The sequence below is a fragment of the Scardinius erythrophthalmus genome (genome assembly GCF_964197995.2).
Source record: "Scardinius erythrophthalmus genome assembly, chromosome: 8".
NCBI lineage: Eukaryota > Metazoa > Chordata > Actinopteri > Cypriniformes > Leuciscidae > Scardinius > Scardinius erythrophthalmus.
Window position 1 is genome coordinate 10,525,823 of NC_138228.1, and position 26,182 is coordinate 10,552,004.

Below are 26,182 nucleotides of genomic sequence, written 5' to 3' on the forward strand. Positions count from 1 at the left end.
CTTCTATATTATAATAAGAGATTTATTTAACATGACAACTGATTGAATGTGGCAGTGCTTAAGTGGTATGCAGTGGATTAAAAAGGACAGATTTATCAATTTTCAACAGTTGTTTTATTTGAAAAGCATTTGTGAACTCCAGTCTGTTTATGAGCCCTAAGCTTGAGCCGGAGCCGGAGCAGCTGCCGGCTTCTGGGCCTTGGTCTTCTTCACAACCCTCTTCTTCTTGGGTTTCAGCATCTTGGCCTTGATCTGCACAGAGTTCAAAGGTTTAGAAATTGCTCAGCTAGTGATTAGACAAGAGACTTGGTCATGAGGGAACTTACATCGGGGTTGTGTTCCAGGATAGCACGGCGACGTGCAGTCTTGGCGTATGGGTTGAGCTTTAACATCACTCTCAGGTTCTTCAGAGGGTTCTTCTTGAACACTCTGCGATTAATTTTGCGGCTGCAATAAAATAAAAAAAGCGTTACTCGACTTGTACTGTAAGCCTTTGAGATTCAAAGCAAGATGGCTCAGAACTTCCATTACAATCAGTAGTCAGAAACACGGACCAGAAGTAGGAATCTCATCATTGCAATATGTTGGCAAAATGACAGTCAAAGTAACCAAAACTTACTTAGCAGGACGAAGTGCCTTCTGGACTTCCTCACTCTGGATGATTCTGTGCAGATCTGTGGTGTTCATTTTGTGCATGGGCAAGCTGGAACATGACAAGGCAGTAAGTCCACAAGCTTGTGTTCAATATCTACACATATACATACATATATAAAAAAAATTTGCGCATTTTAACAAGTGGGGATTCAGTCCACCATGTTGACTCAGAACTTATAATGTTATCATTGTGTTCATAAACACGGACTAAGTACAAGTTCATCACTGTTGTACAAAGCACAACCACAAAAGGATAAGATGAAAGGTTAAGGGAACTCACTTGTAGTCAACTTTAAGGGAGGAAGCTTTGCGCCAAGTGCCGTACAGGTTATCCAGCTTGCGGAAGGCACCCTCGGTCCAAATGCAAAAGCGACCGATGTGTCCACCTGGAGCAAGCTTTAACAGGTCCAGTCTGCTCACGGACTGCAGTGTGACGCCTGAGTAAAAGATACCTTGTTAATGATTTTACAACCATCTAGACAAATGAAATCCATTGTGTTCAATTAGTCAGAACTTCCACTAAGATCATAGAATTCATAAACACGGACCTAGAAGTGGACATCATCATGTATTAAATGTGTTAAGGTTGAGGAAAATGTCAAATACAAGATCACTTTGCGTACCAGGGATGTTTCTGAAAGCTCGTGTCACACCGTTGTCTTCGTTGTAGATGATGCATGGTCCTTTACGCTGGATACGCCTTCGGTTCCTCATCTTACCCTTACCGGCACGCATACGCTGAGAAGCATAAACCTGGAGACCAGAAATACACATTAAAATATTTAATTGTGGTAAACGCAATATTTTCAGTCAATATCAAGAGTTTGAGAGTAGCTCACCTTCTTGATGTCATTCCATGCCTTAAGTTTCTTCAAGAGAAGCACGGCTTCCTTAGTCTTCTTGTATCCTTCAACTTTATCATCAACGACAACTGGGACTTCAGGAATCTCCTCAATGCGGTGACCTGAAACATTTAGCATTCGTCACAAAAATTAAGTTTTAGCATGGTCATTTTTTAAATATTCTATAATTGCTACTGTTCTTTTGAAAGGGAAAAAACAAATAGTTTTGATTCGGCCCTACTGCAAATGGAGGATTCTTTTGCACTGAATTGAGTAGAATGCTCAAGCATTATGAAGCACTTGTTTGCTCACCTTTGGCCAAGACCAGGGCAGGCAGAGCAGAAGCAGCCAGGGCAGAGCAGATGGCGTAACGCTTCTGGTTAACATTGATCCTGCGGTGCCAACGGCGCCAGGTCTTTGTGGGGGCAAACATGCGGCCACCACGACACATCTACAGTGGAGTCAAGGGTCAACATTTCACACTAAACGCCTGTTCACACCAAACAAATGTTCACACCAGAGCAAAATTGTTAACATCTTTCAGACCAACACAAACATTTGCATGTTGTCCAAAATAAAAATTGTTCAATCCCATTTATCAGAACGCACAGAAACTAATGCAAGATCTGTGTTTTTGGTCAAATGCCCAGACCATCTGCTGTAACAATACTTTGAAAGTCCTACAGAATACTACAAGTCACAACACTTGGTGAATGTGCTTTTCTATAAGGCCACTTATTTACATGCTCATTCAGCCCATCTATTGCTTTTTTGTTGGTGTGAACAGCCCTTAATACCTAAATATATATGTGAACTTGCTCAGACTCAGAATATTCGTCAACCTTCCACACCAGCATAAGACAGCAGGCAACTGTCACTGTGTGTAGAGTCGGACGCAAATTACACCATCACAGCAAGGGTTGCTTACAATCAAAGATTTGACAAGTTCTTAATAGCGAGTTAGTTCAGGATACATTTCCGAAAGCACCCTGTCCGGAGCGGTGGGTACCACCACCGCGCACACGAGGGATACGGGCCACGGCTCTTCCTGTGCCCCAGGATTCGGCACTGGTCTGGTGACCTGAAATGACACATCTTTTGGAGTTATATTTGATCACATCATAACAGTGAAATATTTCAGACACAGACCAAGTCTCATCAGAACTTCCATCATAATCAGTTGTCAGAAACACGGACCGAAGTGGAATATCATCATTGAAGCAACGTTTTAACTCTGGATTTAAAACAACACTCACCGGCCTGTTCGCTTACAGCATAGGGCTGGCGCTTGTTCTTGCGCATGTTGGTGTGCACAAAGTTCACAACATCAGGGCGGATGGGAGCCCTGAACACTGCAGGCATAACCACATTTTTGCCGGTTGTCTCTCCTTTCTCGGAGTAGACCGAGACTAACGGTCGGGCGCAAGCCTAAAACAAAAAAAGACGTATGAATAACTTAAACATATTTCCAGGTTTATTCATTAGTTAGAGCTTTTAATCTTGCTCAGTCTTTGTTTTCATCAACCTCTTGTGCCAGCATGAGACAGCAGGCTACTGTCACTGATCACAGAGTAAGACGCAAATTACACCATCATAGCAAGAGCACCATTTTTTATAAAGAAAACAATTAAACCAGTAATACAGTGATAAGTGATGTGGATTTAAGTAACAGTTCAGCCTAAATAAAACGTGCCATCATTGACTTGCCCTCAGGTTGCTTGTATGACTTTCTTTTAATATTTATTTTTTGTTAGCATGAGGATGAAAAAACGACAAACTGTCGTTTTAAAGTGAACGATCTTTAATACTTAAAGATCCAAGAGCCAAGCGTCTGCGCTCAATAAAACTAGGCCACAACACGCAAGTTGACGTTTCCAACAATGTTCTTACATGTGTTGTCAACTTGGCTGTCAAATTCTACTTGGATCACAAACTGGAGTTCTAAAGAGAATAAATATGTGTTCTTTATAAGCACGTCTGAATATTGAGAGTCAGCTGCCAAATCATGACTACTACACGTGCATACACGCCGCACTGAATCAAAATGGCTGCCGAGATTCGCTGTAGTGCGAGGATAATAGCTAACGCCTAACATTTCATCCAAAAAACAACTCATCATGACCTACATACACGCAAAACAATGAAATAAAGAATCTTTATTGAAAAAGCATTCATTGTGCTCACCATTATAATAAGTTTTCACGGCACGCCAGGAACCACGGTCCTAACTCGATGGCGGCCACGGAAGAAAAGGAAGAATGAAGCACTACACAGGCACTTCCATATCCATCCGACACACGTCACTTCCGCCCAAGTCGGTTGTTTTATATTAGCCAATATCTTATTTTATTAATATGATCTAGATATAATATAAATATTTGTTTTAATGAAATCGTCTTGAATCATAATTTATTATTTATTGACAATGAATTGCAATAAGATAAAATAATAAACGTGGCGGTATATATTTTGGCACTATTTAAGTAGTGGAAGCTGGCGGATGGGTCATGTAGAACTACTTTAAATAATTATTTAAAATATTTATAAACGTTTGGATTTTTTTTGTATTTAATACATTGCATTTTAGATGAAAATAATATAGAATTTTATTTTTAAAAATCGTTTTGTTGTTGAAGATTCATTTTTAAAAACAATAGGCGTGGCAAAAAGACGTCTGCGTGACTGCGTCTTAACCCCTGGTGACGTACATTTGGCGCGCTGTAATCAAATTGTTTTTCATCAAAAGTTTTTCATTCAAAACGGGGAACATTTTTTATCATATCTTTATATTGACTTTGTTTTCAAACGAAGGGAATGGGATCCAAAATAGTTTCCGACGCCAGCGCTTTTGTTAAATTTCTCAAGTGAGTAATTGTCGTTATATTTTCTACTGCGATTAAACTTGAATAACTGGCAGGTCTGTCATGTTTCACTACGTACAGTATATGTTATTTACGTAATTCATATGCTTAACTCATATTTCTTTCCTTTCCTGTTTTAGGTTATGTCAGGATGAAAGTAAAGACAGCTGCACGTATATGGTAAAATTACTGTGGTTGCATTTGTATAGAGAAGATGCTCAACGCTCAGTGTTGAAAATAAGTTGTTTCTTTGTTTCAGGATGATATTTCAGTACTCCTGGTGGAGAAGGAAGAGCTTTTACACAACATAATCAGTGGAAATCAGCCTGTCTTCGTCTGTGAGAAAGCAGTAAGTCAGTTTGTGATTGCCCCCGATATACACACATTATGTGCCATTCCTATTTACAGTAAACATGACATCATTTGTAAACTTATTTTATCAAAAGCAACCAAAATGTGAAGCCGAATCTACAGACACTTCAGCTGACACCAGTGTTGTTGAAGAGACACTTTATAAAGTGGAACAAGATCTGGGGCCTCAGCCTCTCTCTGTCATGAAAGCAAGGTAAAAGAAGCGGCTTGTTGCAATATAGTATAATTAAAACTAGCATTGTGATTATGAATAATCATAACTCACTTTCTTCAACCAGGCAGCTGCTGTCGTGGTACACCATGGCACATAACCCCAACATGCCCCAAGTGGAAGTCCCAGGCGCTTTGCACCCTCTCTGGGTTCGTTGTGACAAGTCTGACCATTGTGCCAGTGCCTGGCTTGGAGTAGAAACTGTCTACAGTGGAAACAAAACCAGTGGTGTCAAACTGTATACAGTCTGCTGCAAAGGTAATAGCACTCATTACTCATGTATTACATTATGGATCCAATCCAGTAATTTTACCTATAAGATTATTCTTTGTAAAGAGAAACAACCTTCTCTTATTTCCCAATTTCCTGCAGGTCCAACAGGAGATGAAACCTCTTTCACCACATTGGATGAGCTTAAACAAGAGCATCAGAATAGACACCATCCTTCTACAGTAAAAAAATATATATTTTCTGTATAACTCTTATAGGCACTTCACTATTAGATATCTATTAAACCTAATTATCTGATTTTTCTTTCTTCCAGGTGGCGACCAAAGGCTATGCACAGTTCAACATGTTTTGCTCCTTGAAAGAAGAGAGCATGATGTTTGACTCCCAAAGCAGTGTAATAGCGAGTCTGACATGGAATAATGTGGACAAAGTCTTGGAATGTCCTCCCTTGTCTTCTAAAGCAACTCTGGTCAGCGCCTATGCCGCATTCATTTGCCTGTGACACTTTAGTCATTTAGTTTTGTTTATACTGTATATTGGGGTTCTTAGTTTTTTGTTTGGTTTGATATTACAGAATATCAAAGTCTCAGTTGGAGACATAAGAAGTCCATTGTATCAGACCCACAGAGAGATGGAGTTCCTTCTGGTATGGAATTATTTTAATATTACTTATATACTATTATAGGGTTTATTTGCATAGCCGAATTGTCATTATTATTATGTTAATGTCATTATTTTTATTTTAAAACCCTTGACTAGGCTCTGGCAGAGGGTTTGAGAACAGGAGAAACTGAATGGTTGGAACCAATGGAGACTCAGTCTGCAGTGGACCTGACCAGAGCACTCATAGAGGGTAAATACAGTGAGATTGATCTGTGTGATATGAATACACAGCTGCAGAAATAAGCAGCAAATAGATATGAATGCTGATTTTCTCTGTGTCAGTCGTGGATTATTTTTTTTTTTTTTGCTTTATAGTGTGTGTGACGTTTGAGGGAGATGGATTATTATGTTTATTATGTTTCCTTCTTTTTTAGAGCTTGAGAACCTTGCTCATGGAGTACCAGGACAAACTGACAAACTTTCTGAGGTAAATTGATAATATAATCAATCTTATCTCATTTACCTCATATTGTGACATAGGCAAAATACATTTTTGTCCCCATTGTTGCATGTTGTCAAAGTTGATATTGTGGCGTTATATATGATCATATATTGAATGTGTCATTATATTATTAACATTTGACCAAAATCAAGCTCAAATTAAGTTCTGAAGGTTTTGAGCAGTGAATGTCGCATTTTCATTAGAACGGCCAAATCTGAGAGGCAGTAAGTGCATCGCGTTACGTTTTCATCAACTTACAGGTTATGAAGTTAATTGTAGCTGTTGCTGTTTTTTCTATCATTTGGCCAAGATCTCATGTCATAAAAGATGAAGTGCTTCGCACAGGCTTTTTATGAGAGTATTGGCTGTGACTTCACATCAAATGCTAGACTAAGACACTCTTCTCCACTCCTGAAGTACATAAAACATTAGCCTTTATATGTGAGTGTGTGTGTATATATATATATATATATATATATATGTATATAATATATATGTGTGTGTGTATGTATGTATGTATGTGTGTATATATATATATGTTGCATGTTTTTAACATGACTGCGGTATAAAACAGGGCGCGATTACTAATTAGTCTCGCGAATATAAAGAAATAAGGACATTTTATTCTACCGAACTAACTTACCCGCTGAATTACTACTCACACAGGTCAGTTTATTTGATAAATTAAACTTGTGAGGTTACACAGCGCTGTTTTACTTGGTCTACACTATCATACTAAACTAATAAAGTACATGCAAGAGTGGCGTCTCTGTCAAGTCCAAGTTAGTCGCGGACATGGAGCTCTCGGCATCTCGAAAACGCCACGCCGATATTGATCCTCATTTTATTTATCCTTTTGTCCCAAAGTCTGCTTGCCGTGGTCCATAATGTTTGAACGAAACAACAACAGCGTAAGCGTGCCGCTAGACGTAACGCAGTTGTCTACGTCTGTCGCCATGGTTACTATGGCAGTACGAGAGGAAACCAGGGATAACGCGGATATTACGTCATTGACAGGCGACAATGACCAGGGACGAGCCATTATTTAAAATTGGAATTTCTCTGAAATGAAAAATCTTTGGGAACTTTTGGGATATTGTAAGTACACAACTGCAGGAAAAATATCACACTGTGCAAGTGATTTTTGGGTATTTTATTACAAAAATCTTACATATTGTACCTTTAAGGGGCAAATGGGTGACCAATTGTAATGATTTATGAAAAAAAAACGAAATATGGAGATACAAGGTTTCTACCCGACTGTGACAATATTTTAATTTTTATTAATTTATAAAGTAATTGTTGTACTGAGGTTTAGCAGTAGAGTGAAGTAATAATTAAAAAATAGATATTTTTCCCTTCATTGTAATTAGGGTCCCCCCTGGACATGCAATCTTTGGCGCGTGCCTAGAATGCCTATGCATAAATCCGGCCCTGAATATAATCTAATATGATTTTGACAGTTCTCAATCATTCACTTTCATTATATTGAAGTGTAGCCCAATTATTGTTCAAAAATTCTCTTTTTGTGTTCCACTGAAGAAGGAAAGTCATATGTATCTGAACGACATCAGCGAGAAAATAATGACAGGATTTTTATTAATGGATGAACTATTCCTTTAATCTTTTGTAACAGAAACAGAAAGCTAAGACAGACGCTACCGCAGTTTTCAGCTCGATGGTAATTGAGAGAGGAGACCTGGATTTTACTGAACAACTGTGGGAGAAGATGAGGAGGAGTAAATATTAGCATTGCAAAATTTCACAAACACAGCAAAACAATTTCACTGTAACTAAATTAATTATTATTTTTTTCTCATAGGTGTAACTTCATATCAAGACATAACAGAATGCCTGAAAATTGTTGTCAAAGCAGTGAAACTTGGTAAAATCAAACCATGGGTGTGTGCAACTGTATTATGCATAAATGCATTAAATATATTTCATTGTGATTTAAAAAAATATATTTTTTTTAGCATAAATATTTTAAAATGGTATGTAATGAGTGTATTTTCCCCACTTAGATCCACAAAGACAGCAATAGCACTCTCAGTAAGTTGATCCTGCAGTCGTACCAGCAGCAGATAGACACCATGCCTCTCACTGGCCTCACTCCCGCTAATATGCTGCTGGAGTTGGGCCTGGACAAGATCAGGAAAGACTTCATCAACTACCTTGTTGGTACACTAACTTTCAAATTTTAAATGTAGCTCTTCTTTGGTTTATAATTCACTTCATCTGCTAATTGGCTACATAAGAAAGTTGTTAATTTTTAGATGCTCAAAAATACTTTGAGAAGCAGACTAAACGTCTTGATTCTGACTTCCTTCTTTTTTAGGAAAGGAACTTACAACTCTCAACTATTTGGTAGGAACAGTTTGATTTTATTTTTATTTTTTAAAGATTTTGGTCGATATAAATAATATGGTGCTGGAGTGGTTTATACATTTTATCTCAAATTTCCAGAGTTACTACTTGGACACTGATGTTGACCTGCAGGAGCAGGTGATAAGAGTGAGGAAACTGCACCACCTGCTGGAGATCCTGGGCACCTGCAGTACTTTTCTCAGTCTTCCTCATGACCGCCTTTTCCTTTTCACTCAGTGAGCTTCCTGCCTTTCCCCTGAATTATATATTAATCAAATGGTGATTCAAAATGTACATAAGTAATATATCATTCCATTTTTCACAGGAAATTGTGGTTTATGATTTAGGGTGCACTTTTCCATCAGAGAACACTGCATTGCAAGAGATTAAAAAATAGAGCGAAAAATCTAATTTCAGTTGCTGGGTCTTGGTAAACGTGTTCTAACCATGATATTTGATGTCAGGTCCTGTTTGCAGTACTATAAAACATCCAACTATGACGAGGACCACGTCTTCCAGTTGCAAGTTAAGCCTGCCCTCATTAGCTACTTTTATGAAAAGTGAGTTGATGCTGCATTTCCTGTCATATTGTCTCTGCATTACTTTCAGTGCTGGGGAGTAATTGATTATATGTAATATAGATTTTCAGAATTTTCAGAAAATTCAGAATACAGTTACATTTTCGTTGATTACATGATTACTTAATATTCACAAAATGGCAGTAAATTATTCAGAATTCATTGATTCTTTTTAATCCTTTAAATTCTCCTTTCTCAAAAGTTTGATGGAATTGCACATACAGACTTGGCCACAAGTCAGGCGACTATAATTACATGGAAACACAGCATAAACAAATAAAATATTTAATCTTATTCTTATTTAGTGTTTTAATTTGATTGTTTTTATGTTCAAATTATTTAAATGTTCAAAATTGTATCATCTGATTTATATTTGGTTATAGACTACAATTTGTAAGTAATCTACCCAGCATTGATTACTTTGCCATTTGATGTAGGATGTACTGAACAGTGTAATGACATTTATAAGTGTGAATTAATGTTGGTTTATGTTATTCTCTCAGGGAGCAGCCATTCTCTTGGGGCATGGAGGTGTCCAGTGGACAGGGGTCTAAGGAAGTCAAGACAGCATTGTACCTCAGTGACAAGCCCCTAGTAGACCACATCAGTTTTGACTTAGGTAAAGTCACCGGCAGGGTTTTTTTTTTCTTTGCCAGTTTCATATCTTTTGTTGTTGAGTTTGTTGAAAACGAAAAGAAATATGACATTTAAACTAATCTTGTCACACACATGCAGATGTGCCCCTGGATGAGTCTGTCAATGGAGAGTGTGAGAAGATGTCTTACTACAGGGCCATGGTGAGCTGTAGCCTCATCAGCTTCACTTAACACCGGTAAGACTCCATTTAATGGAAATGTACTCACAGAAAATGTAGTGGAAAAGAAATAAAGTTTGTATTCATTTGTTTATTTCTTTATTTTTTATTGCAGTAGTTTTAATTTGTGGCACTTTTTGTGTACAATACTGTTCAAAAGTATTTTTTATGTTTTTGAAAGAAGAGTCAAATGATCAGCAAGGCTGCATTTATTTGAAAATACAGTGATAATGTGAAATTGTTACAATTTAAAATAACTTTTTATATAATATATTTTAAAATGTCATGGAAAAGCTGAATTTTCAGAAGCCATTACTCCAGTCTTCTATCTTCTAATATGATCATTTGGTACTCAAGAAACATTTATTTTTATCATCACGGTTGAAAACAGCTGTGCTGGTTAATATTTTTTGCGGAAACGTGATATGAATAGAAATCGATGAATAGAAAGTTAAAAAGAACAGCACTGAAATCTGAAAAAAAAATCTGACCCCAAACTTTTGAACGGTAGGGTTAAAGGTTAGTCCACATAGAAGTAATATCCAAAACTGAAAGACTATTTGCCTATATCATTTAAAGGTACACTATGTAACTTTTTTTTGTTGTTGTTCAAAATTAACTAAATTGAAATAATGATTCAAAAAAATCAATCCTTCCTCCAAAACATGTTTTTGTCTTACCCTGATTCACTATAGTAAGCCTATTATAAAAATTTTTATTTTAGACCTGTTGGGATGGTTTTTGTGGTAAACTTGCCCATGCATGTCTTGTCATATCCATAAATAAAGAAAAGTTGCTCCGGCTAAACTGTGTGGTGTGGAACAAATGGAACAGAACAAACTGGAATTAAAGAACAAACAGTTTATAATTAGTCCATAACAATTAAACTTTTATGAGCAGTAGGATAACTATATTCATCCGCACAGTCCCGCAGAGTCGAAGCACAACCAAAACAATCAATGTTCTTCTGCAAAATGCATGCAGTTTTGTTTTTTAACTGCTAGAGGGCCAAAAGTTATATTGTACCTTTAAATTCAGCATAGTATCCTTAACCTCAGCCTCCCAGCCTGCAAAGAGTATTAAATGAGAAACAGGGGCCGAATTCAGTTAGTTTTCCTTATAAAAAAGTGAGCTAGTTGCGTTTGCGCAGCAGGATCATGAGAAAGACAGCGCTGATCAAAATGCAGAGGGTGCACACCGTGGGAACCACAACCTCAGTCACCATCTCCATGTGGCTGGTTAAAGGATCTGAAACATATACACACAAACATGTTTATCACCCCAAACATGTTAGCGCAGCCCAGTCTTCACATTGCTTTTGCATAACAGAGCACTCAAAGGGTTAATATAGTTCTCTTCTAGCTGTGGTGTGTTTGTGTGTGATGGCTTACCATGAATAAGTCTTAGAATATTGGCAGCTGTATTCCGCTGTTCCTCTAATGAAGAGAGAGAAATAATCTTAGGATATCATCAGGGCACATTAACCCTTTGAGGGCCACTGTGTAAGCTCACATTAAAGTGCCACGATTCAGTCAACTGGGTTATAAGAAAAAGGATGTCATCCACATCAAGCATCCTTGACATTTATTCATTTATAATCTGGCTGTTTTTTTTTTTTTTATATTATACAGCACATACAGTATGCAGCATTTCAGTTTGAAATATGAATGAGCAAAATTCAGATTAAAAAGATTTGAAATCTTAATAATCAGATGATTTTTTTTTGCTGATAATATAAAAACAGCAGTGAGTTCATCAAAAGTTATGTTCCATATAGTCCATACACAATTGCTCCTGATGAAAACTTGTGCAACAGTCAGGTTCCGCAAGTACAAATCCTATTCATTTTCTCCTTATAGAAACTGATTTTTCCGATAACCTTTAAAGACAGACCTATTGTGAGCTACAAGATTATTAATTGATGGTATTTAATGTTATATGTTTTTGTTTGAGTCATCAGCCCACATTATTTCAACGTATTTTTTTAACAAATCACTTTTAACATCGGAATTCATGGTGAAAAAATATATTACCCTGGATTCTGTGGGGAAAAAATGTCACCAATCAGAGAATTTAAACAAAATGATAGAGTCCCTACGCTTTATTAGGTACACCTTGCTAGTATCGAGTTGGACCCCCTTTGCCTTTAGAACTGCCTTAATTCTTCATGGCACAGATTCAAAAAGGTTCTGAAAACATTCCTCAGAGATTTTGGTCCATATTGACATGAGCATCGCACAGTTGCTGCAGATTTGTCGGCTCCAAATCCATGATGTGAATCTCCCGTTCCACCACATCCCAAAGCTGCTCTATTGGATTGAGATCTGGTGCCTGTGGAAGCCATTTGAGTACAGTGAACTCATTGCAAAGTTCAAGAAACCAGTTTGAGATGATCTGAGCTTTGTGACATGTCACATTATCCAGCTGGAAGTAGCCATCAGAAGATGGGTACACTGTAAAGGGATAGACATGGACAGCAACAATACTCAGGTAGACTGTGGCGTTTAAATGATGTTCAATTGGTACTAAGGGACCCAAAGTGAGCTAAGAAAATATCCTTCACACCATTACACCAGCAGCCTGAACCGTTGATACAAGGCTGGATGGATCCATGCTTTTATGTTGTCGCCAAATTCTGACCCTACCATCTGAATGTCGCAGCAGCAGAAGTCAATATTCATCAGACCCGGCAATGTTTTTTCCAATCTTCTTCTATTCAATTTTGGTGAGCCTCTGCATTGGGTGAGCCTCAGTTTCCTGTTCTTATCTGACAGGATTGGCACCCGGTGTGTTCGTCTGCTGCTGTAGCCCATCTGCTTCAAGGTTTGAAGTGTTGTACGTACAGAGATGCTATTTTTCAGACCTCGGTTGTTACGAGTGATTATTCACTGTTGCCTGTCTACCAGCTCGACCAGTCTGGTCATTCTCCTCTGACCTCTGGCATCAATAAGGCATTTTCGCCCACAGAACTGCCACTCACTGGATGTTTTCTCTTGTTCGGCCCATTCTCTGTAAACCCTAGAGATGGTTTTGTGTGAAAATCCCAGTAGATTTTCTGAAATACTCAGACCAGCCCGTCTGGCACAAACAACCATCCCATGTTTAAAGTCACTTTAAACACTTTTCTTCCCCATTCTGATGATGCTCAGTTTGAACTTTTGCTGCCATGTGATTGGCTGAATGGATATTTGCGTCAACAAGCAGTTGAACAGGTGTACCTAATAAAGTGCATTAACTACTGCATATTTTGCAATAAACGTAAAATATATGGTTTTTACATACAGAATCAACATTTCTTTGTTAAAAGCCGTTAAGACTTGTGCCTTTGTCTTTTGGTCTTCTCTTTCAAATATTTTTTTGTTTCAAATCAAATTTGTGATTTACCTCATAGCTGGTTGGTTTGGTCGATGACTTATAACTCTTTAAGGAAGACTTTTTAAAAAAAGATTATAAATGAATGGGAAAAATACTTTTAGAACCAAGGCAATTAAAAAAGTGAGCGAGCACTGTTGCACTCCACAGTATATAGAACATTCTAATGAAATGAGGTTTCTCAATGTACTGCTCCTTTAATGTACTTCAATAGCTGATCTGGCTTTTTCTTTATGTTGGCATTTAATTAAGATATGGCCTCTGAAGATTTGAGATATTTCAGCTTCTCAAGATTAGAGTAGGCCAGAACTGGAGTTGCTTAATGTTCCTTTTATCCAACTACACCACAAAATCATTTGAGTTTTTTTTAACGACATTGTCGGTAGTTTGCCAAGCCAAAAAGAAAAGAAACTTTACCCTAGTGTCTAAACTTCATCATGCACTGGCCAAACCTTTGGCATCTCTGCATGATCTTTATTTTCCTTGGATTTTTCATCTAGCTGGAGGGGCAAACAAAGAAAAATCCTGTTAGAGGTTTCAGTTCAGTCTCTGTTTCAGACCTCCCCAAAAGCCTTTGTCGATCCATTCTCATGGTAAGCATACCGGGTCCCTATGGACACTACCACTAAGTAGAAACCTCGTCAAACCACAAATGAGGTTAGCATAATAAAACAGTGGAGATCCAGATGAAGACAAGGAATGTTCTCATGCACTGTTCAAGGGAATTTGTAACCATTGAATTTGTTCTTGATTAAAGGCTACACGATTATTCTTTTTAGCCTGTGGTCAACAAATGGAATTTTTCCTTGTTTGCCCTGGTTCAACTAAGTTAGAATCAATGATCCACTGACCTGCAGCCAGGAGCTGATTGCTGGTGGAGCAAGTCTCTGTAGCTTTACTCTTCCAGTTCTCAACCTGCCGATGATGATAATGATGATTCAGAGCATATGGTCATCGTCTCATTTAGTCATACTGTTCTCTTACAGATGGAGGTTTGCACAGAAGGACACTCCTTTCAAGATTCTATTCTGATTCTTCTACTCTAATCTGTCATTTTATGTGGTATTTAACTTGGCTGTTTAAATCTGTGAATTACACCACCTTTAATAGATTATAGAAACAATTATATATACAATTATGTTGTTTTGTATCATCTGAAAATAAACATTTGGAACATGTCCAAGGTGATGAGTTGGAGTTTGTTCAGTAAACAGAAAAATAATTAGAAAAAATAATTTAGATGGTAATTACATTCTAATCTTGGGGGTTCTCCAACAATGAGGTTGTTGCCTTATTCCTCCTAAACAGCTATTTAATTGGAAAATGTTCATTGACTCTAAATAGCATGTTTCAGTACCAAAACAGATGCTCTAATCCAAAATGTTAGTACAAGATGGCTGTAAAACAATCTGGAGCAGAATCAGTTCATTTAAAATGTTAATTAGCACTTTCCTAAAAATAACTTTTATTATTTAACTGTGAGTGTGTGGTATAACTCTTTTTGTGTGTTTATGATTCAACGAGTGTCCTTGTAATGTATAAAACTGACATTTAATGTTAAAAGCCAAAACATAAGAAAAAGAAATTGCTACTTTTATATGCCTTCATTACTAGGTAATTATAACCTCCATTCTTTTCTTTTTAGTAACACATGATGAACAATATAGATGTTACCTCTCTTTGATTGGGAAATCCATTCGAATTAATGATGCGTTTGTAGAACTGAACAGAGGCCTTGGGGTAGCGAGGTTTATTTTTGTTCTTGAAGTCTACGTAGTACAGGCCGAACCTCTCTGAGTAACCCTCATCCCACTCAAACTTGTCTAGCAGGGACCAGGCGGTGTAGCCCTTCACATTCACTCCATCCCTGATAGCTGCAGGATAACAAGAAATTCTGTTTACATTTACTCACCATCATGTTGTTGCAAACCTGTATGACTTTCTTTTGCAGAACACCAAAAAAGATATTTTGAAAAATGTGAAATGTTGTTTTTGTTCATACAATGTGAGTCAGTGGGGTCCAATATTGTTTTGAACCCCATTGACTTTCATTATATGGAGAAAAACAGTTCTTCAAAATATCTTCTTTTGTTTTCATCTAAAGAAAGAAAGCCATACTGGTTTGGAACAACATGAAGGCAAATAACTGATGAGAAAAGTTCATCCATTCATTGATCAGTTACCTTTGAGCATCTCATTGATGTAATCCTTGTAATACTGAATCCTCCAGACATCACACAGTTCTGTGCACATTATCTTCTCTGAGACCCCGTTCTCAGTGATGAAGATCATGGGGTTCCCATATTGAGTCTTAAGTCAAAGAGCATAAGTCAAGAGTTTAAAGACTTGATTATATTTGATTTTTTCATACATATACAAATTTCCTTGTAGTATTCTTGACATGATACTGTCACATGATTCTTGACATGATACTAAGACATTAGTAATAAAAATATATTCATGATTGAAACAAGATCAAGATTCATCATGAGGAAATAATGAAACCAATGGCTTTTAAACGATAGCCTTCGTGCACCTTTATAAAGTTGAGCAGACGGCGAAAGCCCCAAGGAACCGAGTAGAGCCATTCTGAACCAGGATCAGGCCAACGTGGATCGACCAGCTCCGCTATATCCCGATCTGAGAAGTAGGTGTTGCCACGGTTGGAAGGGAAGCTCTTTTGGGTGACGTAGCGTGTCGTGAAGTGTCCCACGCCTAGGAAGTCACAGGTGCCTTTGATGTAACTCTTCTCCTGAGAGGAAAAGGAGGGAAGTCGAGAGGTTCCCAAGCCCTGCTGTGTGCTTTTCCTCCCTTGGATACAAAATTGGTATTAATATGCTGAATTTTGCCATTCTTGACCTCACATATTCAACCAACATCTACTTTGCAACAGCACCTATGAAATCCTTCATCACATGAGGATAATCTCCATGGAAGATGGGTGTAGCAAACCAGCCTATGTAAAACTGCACATATCTCTCAGCAGCCTCAATGTCCTTCTGGTTAGTGATGTCCACAGGCTCTCCCCAGTCCCCATACAGTGAAATACCCACCATACCTAGAGAAGAAAGCAGCCAGAGGGTTCAGAGGGTGTCATTTTTGAGAAACTAACAGACATTTGTAAGCTCATACCTCTTTGTTTGCTTCGCCACTGAGAATCGTAAGTGTGCCAAACCTTAGCATGTGCCTGTTATTAAACCAACACAAACAGTATTGCATATATCTCCATTTTGAAATACTATGGTGCAATATTCTGTCAAGGGAATGATGTTACCTTAATTATGTGGTGAGCTGCTCTGTAGGCCCCCGTGCCCCTGAGCTTCAGTCCTGGAGCATGTTCTCCAGTTTCATATCCTTCCACTGCCACTGACTGACACACATTGAGCACATTAATAAGCATATCCTTTACACATTTATTTAATTTGCTGGCATTAAGTTAAGATGTGTTGAGTGAGCATACCCATGGGTTATTAAAAGTTATCCAGTATTTCACACGGTCCCCATATCGTTCAAAGCAAAGGTTGGCAAAATCATTGAAATAATTAATCATGCTGATGTTCTGCCATCCACCATATTTCTCTTGCAAAACCTGTCCAAATGTACAGACATGATGATAAATGATAAAACTTTCCAAAAAGGTTACAGAGAAATCTATTACATCAGGCAATGCAGTGGATAAGTTACATTTAATTCATTAAATGTGTATATTTTTACTTGCCAATACTTGACAGATATTGTTGAAAGATATTAGCCTGGGAAAACCCAGACAATTTCTAAGAAAATTTAGATTTGCTCTGCAAGTAGTCTGGCAAAGAGCTCATTCAAGCCCATTTCTAATCTGTCAAAATCGCGGCACCAATCAGAAACTTTGGGGTGGGCTTTACACAATGACGATCGCTCTGATTGGTTTTAGGTCTATCCAATTGCGCCCAGAGGCATTTGAGCGAAGTCTGTTGGTGACGCCCCTTTGGAAATGAGTTATTAATGAAGCTTTGCCAGACCATAACTCAGTTACTACTGAGGATGGTCTGGTTTTAACCAGGCTAGAAAGATATGTCAAAATTTAATCAAATTGACTCCTGATGAACTGATTTTAGGTTAAATGCTGTATTAACGTTTCACAAATGAAAACATGGATGTCAGGACAAACGAGAACAGTAAAGTGTGGTCACATACGTAAGTGAAATTTCTGTGCTTTTCATAGGCAAAAAAGTTCCTATAGACTGAGCATGTAATGATGTCACCGTCTTCTTAAATTCGTGTTTTTGTAGTTTTCACAGAGACCGTGTAACAGTATTGTTTTCAAAAAACTTGCACTTTGAATCCCATATTCCAAAGTTTGCCTTGTCCTATAAAGGAATGGCCAAAACGCATAAAAAGTTTTCAGTTTTTAGTTGAAAAGTCACTTTTTACACCAAGAAAACTTGGTGACCAACTTTGCATAAGCGCTCATGTGGAACTCCCGATCGCACTGATTCGCCCACGAAATTTAATCAAGAAACGGTAAATGTGAGCATATCTTAAAAGATAAATTTACGTTTATACAACAATGATGTACTAAAAAAGGAAAGGTTTTTCCTTTGCATTTTTAACCTATTGACAACAACGTTGTCAAAACCATCCCGTTCACACGGATCCGCGAAAACGACTAAAAACGCTGTATTATGCTGCCAGGCCAGTAGTTGGCGATGTCACTCTGTAAAGAACATGTAGAATGAACATGTAATACGCATGAGTATGACGTCACCATTTTCACAAATTCATAATTTACACAGAGACTATAACGGTATCATTTTCAAATACTTGCACTTTGAATCCAGTTGGCTTTTTCAGGCCCTCAAAACAGTTGTTGCGTAAATGAACGGCCAAAACGCATAAGTTTTACGGTTTTAGTCGGAATTGGTGTCGTGTAAACACCGTTTACACCTCAAATTCTGAGAAAATTTTGTGGCCAAAAAAAGGTCAATTTTGTAGCGAGTCTAGTGATGCATTGAAGAACAGCACAGAAGTCAATGTCAAACAAAGTTTCTGAACACAAGTGAAATATACTTTTTTTTGTCCTCACATGAAACTCCAAATCGCACAGATTCCTTGATTTCGGCCACGAAATTTGCTATCACGTCAAATTTTACCACTGAACATTCAAAAAAGACAAAGTACTATAGAGCCCATTGAACAGAAGGTACATGCCTCGTTTTTATTTGCAAAAAATTAAATATGCCGTTTAAGATCTATTCATTAAAAGAGAGTACACACCTGTGGCAGGTCCCAGTGATACAGGGTCACAATGGGAGTGATCTTATTTTCAAGCAGCTCATCAATAAGAACATCATAATACTTCAGTCCTTTCTCATTCACATGGTCAGCTGTAAATACACAAAAGTGGAAGTCAAATTTAATGGGATCATTAATATCAAATGTCCTACCTGGAGCCAGCAGTACAGATACTTACACTTGATACCAGTTGGCATGATCCTGGGCCAGGAGATGGAGAACCGATAATGATTGAGATTCAGCTCTTTCATCAACGAAATGTCATCCTTTACAAGAAAATGAAGCAAAATGTTGTTGCATTTCACAGCTGGGACATTTCGTAGTGAATCAGCATGACAGAACCAACATGGGCACCTTGATTTTGTAGTATCCATCACACGAAGAGTCTCCAGTATCATTCAAGAACGTCTTTCCCTTCTTATGAGTGAACACGTCCCAGATGCTCAGTCCTTTCCCATCTTTGTCCCAGGCTCCTTCTGTCTGATAGGCTGAACCGCCGGCTCCCCACGAAAATCCTGACAAATGAAGCCAAACAGTAAGGAACACGTCTTAAACATTCTTTCACATGGAGTCTTATTAGTCAGTTTACTTATTTAACTTTTATTAATGACATCCATGCAAATCTGTTGATTTCCCAAGAGCATTTGTGGCTGAGGAAAAGGGATCCGTATGGTATTGGTAGGATCATACCATTTGGAAAAGTGCCATAATAGAAGGAGTCGTGGTTGTTCGCTGACCAGTCGAAGTCCTCAGCCGCAGACAGACACAACACCAGCACAAGCACATGACACACTCGTCCAACACGGTGTGACAGCATCATATTCCAGCGCTCAGCGACTCTCTCCAGCACCACACTCTCCTGATCTGAGAGGTAGTTACCCTTTCACAAGACATGATTCAATGAATCACAATGACTGGAAACAATGTCTTTTGCCTAGTAATCAATTATCAAACCTCATACTCTTGATTTAAACATACCTATCACAGAATCTGCATTGATCCCTGATGGAAATGCCTTTAAAATCGATGAGAACTATCCTGGGGTTTGAAAGTTGACGTACAAAGTCTGTTACTGTTCAGCCTGGGTGGCAAAGCACTGTGCTAGACTAAAGGTGGTCCCAGGACCTCAATGTAGACCCATAAGCCTTCCTATTGAGGGTCAATGGACTGTGATCACATTTTGCAACGGTGGACAGATCTCTTACAAACGAGGGTTTCACTCTGTAAGCAAAGTTAATGTTGGAGAGGCTGATACTCTTGTGTTTACTATAACAATGACACCATATGGTGGGATAAATTGACCCAAAATATTACACAGCAGCTATCTAGGCTCTTATTCTTACTCCAATATTATTATTATTATTATATAACCCAAAAGAGAAAACTGTCTCATCATTTACTCAACCTCATGCCGTTCCAAACCTGTAAGACTTTCGTTTATCTTCTGAACACAAATGAAGATCTTTTTGATGAAATCAGAGAGCTTTCTTTCCCTCCATTGGCAGCTACACAACTGACAATTTGACACTTCAAATAGTTCATAAAGCTAATCCATATGAATTGAGCGGTTTAGGTCAAATTTTCTGAAGAGACTTGACCGCTTTATACGATGAACAGAATGAATTTTGGCTTTTATTCACATAGAAACATTGATCACTGAACATGAACAGAAGCTCAACCGAACCTGCTTGATGTGCGAGAACAAGCCTCTTGCTGAAGCTTAAACGTGCTGCGTCACACGTGAGAATGAACCTCATTGGGTCTTGCGGGATCTCAATCGTGCTGAGTCACACACGAGAATGAACCTCATTGGTTCTTGCGGAAGCTCAATCGTGCTGAGTCACACACGAGAATGAACCTCATTGGTTCTTGCAGAAGCTCAATCGTGCTGAGTCACACACGAGAATGAACCTCATTGGTTCTTGCGGGAGCTCAATCGTGCTGAGTCACACACGAGAATGAACCTCATTGGTTCTCGCACGTCAAGCGAACATGCTTGAGCTTCCGTTTGCCACAACTGATGTGTGAGTTGATAAATGTTTATATGTGAATAAAAGCCTAAATTCAACCTGTTCATCATATAAAGCAATCTAATTTCTACTAAACTGCTCAATTCACATGGATTACTTTTACGATTTCTTTATGAACTTTTTGAAGTGTCAAAGCGGTAGTTTTGTAGCTGTCAATGGAGAGACCGAAAGCTCTTAGATTTCATCAAAAAGAATTTCATTTGTGTTCTGAAAAGCCTTGCGGGTTTGGAACGACATGAGGGTGAGTGATTAATGACAGGATTTTCATTTTTGGGTGAACTAACCCTTTAGCTTGTATTTTCCATTGAAAAACTGCCATCATCTTTGAGAAGCCTATTTATTTGTGGCATCATTTTTCTCCAGAGCTGCCCTCGCTCTTTTTGTGAAGTGTTGCACATTGTTAACAGGTGTTTAGAAAATGCTGAATGCTGGTAGTGTTTTTATTACATTGCAGGTTCATGCTGTGTTTTGATGGGGCAGAAGTCTTTACCTTATTATATCATTATTACTGGCCAACAGAGGAAATGCGGCTGTCTGATCATCATACTCGCCTTTATTCGCATGTACCAAGGGGTTAATGTAAAAATGTCATTCACACATCATACATTTACATCAAGGCAACACCAAAACACCAAACAATCTGCATCACTCCAGGTCTATTACGCTGAGCACCTTCAAAATCTCAGAAAAGAGTTTATTCTCTAAGAAAACATAGAAACTCTCTGTACATTAACAATGAAGTACAAAAAAGTTATAATACTGGCTCAGCTAGAACAATTGTCATGCCCATGCATACACAACGTATTCCACACACTCAGTCTAAATAGAAAAAATACCTCTGCAAGTTAACAACATGAACATGTACATACATAATACTTATCATCAGCTTCATAATCATAATGCATTCAAATCTGAAATCAATACAATACAATATTAAATAAAGCCTATACAGTACAGCATCACTTGGTAAACACCATGAAATAGGATTGGTGCAATCTTTAATTTATATGTATTTAGAAATACATAAAGTGCAGGCTTGGCCAACAGCACAGTTATAGGAGGAGTTCTATTTGTGCTACACATAGTTCTGGAGGATTTTATAGATTGTGAACCAACAGTTTATCTAACCTAACGCAACACCAATCTAAGACAGAGAGAGTCTGTTACAGTCTCTTTCAGCATGCCAAATGTGCAGATTACACACCTAAACACAGGAGTAAATGATAACGCTCTCTTTGCAGGCACAGTCAGTAGTCGTCGTTGTCTTCTTCCTCATCTTCTAGCACCATATCAAGATCATCATCTGCATCGTCGTCATCGTCCTCTTCCTCCTCGTCTTCTTCTTCCATGTCATAGTCTGTTTGAGCACCCAATACTAGTTTGGTCTGGTTGATCTCTGTCTCATCATCCAGGTTGACTTCCACCTGTGCATATCAAATATAAATGTAATAAAAAAAAAAGATCTGAAAGATGTAAAGGTCCTAATATTTAAAATAATAGTTCGTTCAAAAGTTTGGGTTCAGTAAGATTTTTTTTGTATGTTTCTAAAATAAGCCTCATGCTCACCCAGCTAGCATTTATTTACAGTAAAAATGGGTATATTGTGAAATATTATTACAATTTAAAATAAATGTTTTCTGTTTTAATATATTTTTAAAATGAAATTTATTCCTGTGATGCAAAGCTGAATTTTCAGCATCATTACTTAGTCTTCAGTGTCACATGATCCTTCAGAAATCATTCTAATATGCTGATTTCGTGCTTAAAGGGTTAGTTCACCCAAAAATGAAAATTCTGTCAGTAATTACTCACCCTCATGTTGTTCCAAGTAGTGTAATAGCGTAGCGCGTCTGTGTTGCACGTCACCACGTATCACACATGACCAGAGTCGCCCAATAGTGAGCCTACGTGGTGACGTGCAACACAGACGCGCTACGCTATTACACTACGTAAAAAGACTCGACGCCCAGAGAGAAGGAAATGAAAAGTGGGATAAAGTCGTTATTTTTGTTTGTTTTCGCGCACAAAAAGTATTCTCGTCGCTTTATAAACTTAAGATTGAGCCACTGTAGTCACTTGGACTATATTAACAATGTCTTTAATACATTTTCTGGGCCAGCAAGTTATAGTGTCCATAAGCCTGCAGGCGGAGTGATCCAGCTCTCAGATTTCATCAAAAATATCTTAATTTGTGTTCTGAAGATGAACAAAAGTCTTACGCGGTTGGAACAACATGAGGGTGAGTAATTACTGACAGAATTTTCATTTTTGGGTCAACTAACCCTTTAAAAAACATTTCTTATTTGTATTAATTAAAAAGAACAGTATTTATTTAGAACCGAAATCTTTTAATGCATCCTATTTGTTAAAAAAACCTGATTGTGTCATGTGATTGATAATGAGGCAGCAAGTTTGAATATACTTGACCACAAATGAGAATTTAAGAGTTGTATGGGTTACTCTTATGATGCTTCCCTTATGGAGCTTTGCAGTATAAAGACCAACTTGGACATACGTGAAAGAAAGAAAAATAATAATAGCTTAAGACAACATTGGGGGGATATTTTATTTACTATAATTGAATTTTTTAATAAAATATTCTTAATTTTGAGAGTATGACTCCTTTAAGTACATATGTTTTTTAATGTCTGAATATGTGGTGTTTATTTACCTCCGGGACAGGGGCTTCATTTGGGCTTTCTTCAGTCTGAGCACTTATCATTGACTTCAGGGTCCCCTCCTCAAACTGATGAACATAAACAAAGACGATCAGTTTTATGCTCAAAGATCACAATGAAATATTTACATACGTTTGTTCTTGCCTTAAGTCTGTTGAGCTGATCTTGCAGCATGACTTTTATTTTCAGAAGAGTCTCCTCTTCCTTCTTGAGCTCCTGAAGGCGACTCAGCATAGTGGACGAGTGTTTCTACAGCATTACTGAACACAAAAGCACGAGACAATGTCTTTCGTTGCTTATTACAGAGCATGGCCTCAGATTTCAGAAGCAAACATGAATTTCTCTATGTATATCAACTTCAAATTAAAGTTAAACAATGTTGACATTAATCGCACAGCCTGCAAGATCAAATCGTAGATGGAATTGTTGTTTGGTTTGTGAGTACATCATGTTCCTGATCTCCAGTGGTTTACAGGCTGCTGTTGCTTTTCTCTGGGAATTACGCTGTCATACCATAGTTATCGAGCTAAATTATTATTCAGTTTAACAGTCATCTTAATAATGCATAATCTAAACAGTTATTTTATTTGCATTTTCTTATGTAAAACAGTATCCGAACCCATCCGTGTAGTCAGCTCATTTAGCAAGAATGCTAGCGGAAATAAATACAGTTACAAGCTATTTATTTCTTTAAGCCTTACTTAGTTTTTAGCCTCATAAACAAAACGACGTGACTTACTTTATTGGTTCAACACGCTCTGCGGAACATGCATGATTTCGATTAAACTGTTTATTTATTTTCTTCTCAACTCCACAGTTGTAGCATTCTGAAGAACATGTCACGCGCACTTTCAGCACGCATGCGCTTAAAGCACGTGAAGACTGAAGAGTGCCGCAGGTTTGAACCTTTTTCTGAACTGACCAGAATCCTTTTGTTATAGCTTCTTATTTATGTAATATATATATATACACACAGTATAATACAATATATAAAAATTGAGATATAATATGGATAAACACATAATAATGTCGGCACGTCATTATATTTTAGATTATAATTTAGATAATTATAGATTTTTTTATACATTTATTAAATTTTTTTTTTTTAAATATATATTCTTATTTTATATGTTAATAGCTGTTTATGTTAACAACTGTTTATAGGCTATATAAAAACAAAACGGCAAATATACATAAAAATGTTGGTACATGGAAAAGTCCTACTGTTCTTCAGTTAAAATATATTTTTCTTCTATTATTATTATTATTATTATCATTATTATTATAAGCCTGTCTATTAAAACTGTTCAACTTTCGGACTAGGCTTTCTCAAGCCAACATCAAAGTTTGTTTACAAATTTTACTCATCTAGTTAGAATAATTATAACCTTTTTATATTTAGTAATATCTTTATATTGGCCTGTATTTCGTTTTTTATTTATTTAATATTGTTGTAGATATTTGTAAAATAATTTTAATATGCTATATTTAAATATATATATATATATATATATATATATATATATATATATATATATATATATATATATATATATATATTTTTTTTTTTTTTATTTTTTTTTTTTTAAATAGGACTCAATCACACCTCATCCTTTACTGACAATAATATCACACAGCATATTATGCCTATTATGACACTCTGCACGGAGCGCATTAGTGACGCCATGTGGTCAGTTTGAGGACAGGCGTTATACCATATAAAAGATGGAATTTTTGGAGACACATCAAAGTAAGTAATATTAAACAGTATTCATGCTATTCATATTCATTCTTTTTATGTATAACCTATATCTATATATAGAGATAGCTAGTAGAAACAGAAAGCATACGGTATAAATTTCCATCTGTCCCCCTGTACTGTGTCCTCACCTGCATATGGAGATGTTTGAACTGGCAGGTGTCAACTTTACAGCACCAGGAAGCCTAATGCATTGCAAATGTAATGCGTGTTTCGATGCCAGCGCACAAAACACGCACCCTGCTTTTTAGATGATTTGCACCACATTAAACATCTAAGCTGCTATTATCCGATCATTGTCTGCATTTGTCTTAAGAGTCTATAATACCATTAGAAGGCATTGTTCTTTTATTCAACTGCCTGATCTAATAAAACCTTCAGTGTCAGCTTGAAAGCAATGGATGCTCAGAAGGGCATCCAAGATTATTTCTCGTGAACATTATTTATTAGGACCGTTGTATGCATCACACACAAAACATATTATGCAGTGTCCTTATGCATGTTTTGCATTAGATGACTGGAATTACTTACAAAACATAAAAGGGAAACCTTGTGTGATATATTCACAAACTCAAAGTCTCCATGCAACCTTTTTGGGATATTGAAGCTACTTGCAGGCACCACCTCGACACATCAACCTGTTCGGAAGGCACGCACGAGTTTGCACGTGCCCAAACAATTCCCAAAGAGGGGACATAAAGAAAACGCTAATTTAAAGAAAACTCACATAAATCACAGATGGAACTCATTGATGTGAAGAACATCTAAAAGCTCTCTTAATCAATCTCTCAAAATCTCTCAAAATGAGCCCATTAGGTTCTTTTATAGGATTCCTTGACTAAACCCATCCAGATGTGTACACTACACAGCATTGGACAGTGTAGAGAACAAGCCGTCTGAAAGATACTCCTGTGTGTTTCATGCATAAATCATGCTAAAATATATTATGATGATCAAATTAGTTTGTTTTGTTATTTATATTATTATTATTAGTAGTAGTAGTAGTAGTATTAATTATTTAAACCCATCCAGAT

General features: G+C 37.3%; 4 protein-coding genes across 5 annotated transcripts; 1 reads left to right on the forward strand and 3 right to left on the reverse strand.

Moving 5' to 3' along the window:
• Positions 1 to 91: 91 nt before the first annotated feature.
• Positions 92 to 3,952, reverse strand: rpl4 (ribosomal protein L4). Its single transcript, XM_081373158.1, has 10 exons — positions 3,681 to 3,952; positions 2,753 to 2,924; positions 2,471 to 2,577; positions 1,809 to 1,947; positions 1,494 to 1,618; positions 1,278 to 1,407; positions 935 to 1,091; positions 620 to 703; positions 327 to 447; positions 92 to 252 (listed from the first exon to the last, which is right to left on the reverse strand). Exons 1-10 carry the CDS (start codon positions 3,681 to 3,683, stop codon positions 157 to 159), a joined length of 1,134 nt encoding a protein of 377 aa, XP_081229284.1. The 5' UTR covers positions 3,684 to 3,952; the 3' UTR covers positions 92 to 156.
• Positions 3,953 to 4,003: 51 nt separating this feature from the next.
• Positions 4,004 to 14,593, forward strand: zwilch (zwilch kinetochore protein). Its single transcript, XM_081372208.1, has 19 exons — positions 4,004 to 4,360; positions 4,498 to 4,537; positions 4,617 to 4,706; positions 4,804 to 4,922; positions 5,008 to 5,198; positions 5,313 to 5,392; positions 5,485 to 5,640; positions 5,746 to 5,817; positions 5,931 to 6,024; positions 6,209 to 6,261; positions 7,913 to 8,015; positions 8,099 to 8,178; positions 8,301 to 8,457; positions 8,615 to 8,643; positions 8,743 to 8,879; positions 9,108 to 9,203; positions 9,725 to 9,840; positions 9,957 to 10,053; positions 14,394 to 14,593. Exons 1-18 carry the CDS (start codon positions 4,311 to 4,313, stop codon positions 10,046 to 10,048), a joined length of 1,755 nt encoding a protein of 584 aa, XP_081228334.1. The 5' UTR covers positions 4,004 to 4,310; the 3' UTR covers positions 10,049 to 10,053; positions 14,394 to 14,593.
• On the reverse strand, positions 11,168 to 19,501 carry lctlb (lactase-like b; the record flags this gene model as incomplete). Of its 2 annotated transcripts, XM_081372209.1 has the most annotated exons (14): positions 11,168 to 11,283; positions 11,427 to 11,471; positions 14,259 to 14,322; positions 15,082 to 15,281; positions 15,591 to 15,717; positions 15,944 to 16,218; positions 16,304 to 16,465; positions 16,540 to 16,594; positions 16,682 to 16,777; positions 16,868 to 16,996; positions 18,664 to 18,773; positions 18,860 to 18,947; positions 19,036 to 19,196; positions 19,372 to 19,501. In XM_081372209.1, 14 exons carry the CDS (start codon positions 19,499 to 19,501, stop codon positions 11,168 to 11,170), a joined length of 1,758 nt encoding a protein of 585 aa, XP_081228335.1. The 2 variants fall into 2 exon arrangements, with proteins under 2 accessions (XP_081228335.1, XP_081228336.1); XM_081372210.1 differs by lacking the exon at positions 11,427 to 11,471 and having other exon boundaries at positions 18,869 to 18,947.
• A 1,745-nt stretch (positions 19,502 to 21,246) lies between these two features.
• On the reverse strand, positions 21,247 to 24,308 carry snapc5 (small nuclear RNA activating complex, polypeptide 5). The gene is made up of 4 exons (XM_081372211.1): positions 24,129 to 24,308; positions 23,534 to 23,649; positions 23,383 to 23,457; positions 21,247 to 22,135 (listed from the first exon to the last, which is right to left on the reverse strand). Exons 2-4 carry the CDS (start codon positions 23,621 to 23,623, stop codon positions 21,959 to 21,961), a joined length of 342 nt encoding a protein of 113 aa, XP_081228337.1. The 5' UTR covers positions 23,624 to 23,649; positions 24,129 to 24,308; the 3' UTR covers positions 21,247 to 21,958.
• Positions 24,309 to 26,182: the final 1,874 nt, after the last annotated feature.

Excerpts from the sequence above, each read along its gene's own strand:
- rpl4 (XM_081373158.1), bottom strand. Across the intron at positions 1,948-2,470 it reads GACAGGGTGCTTTCGGAAAT|ATGTGTCGTGGTGGCCGCAT; the intron begins GTATCCTGAACT and ends ACTCCACTGTAG. Across the intron at positions 1,619-1,808 it reads TGCCCTGGTCTTGGCCAAAG|GTCACCGCATTGAGGAGATT; the intron begins GTGAGCAAACAA and ends TAAATGTTTCAG.
- zwilch (XM_081372208.1), top strand. The coding sequence starts at position 4,311 with ATGGGATCCAAAATAGTTTCCGACGCCAGCGCTTTTGTTAAATTTCTC. Across the intron at positions 6,262-7,912 it reads AAACTGACAAACTTTCTGAG|AAACAGAAAGCTAAGACAGA; the intron begins GTAAATTGATAA and ends CTTTTGTAACAG. Across the intron at positions 8,880-9,107 it reads CGCCTTTTCCTTTTCACTCA|GTCCTGTTTGCAGTACTATA; the intron begins GTGAGCTTCCTG and ends ATTTGATGTCAG.
- snapc5 (XM_081372211.1), bottom strand. The coding sequence starts at position 23,623 with ATGCTGAGTCGCCTTCAGGAGCTCAAGAAGGAAGAGGAGACTCTTCTG. Across the intron at positions 23,458-23,533 it reads ATCAGCTCAACAGACTTAAG|TTTGAGGAGGGGACCCTGAA; the intron begins GCAAGAACAAAC and ends TATGTTCATCAG. Across the intron at positions 22,136-23,382 it reads ATGAAGCCCCTGTCCCGGAG|GTGGAAGTCAACCTGGATGA; the intron begins GTAAATAAACAC and ends TGATATGCACAG.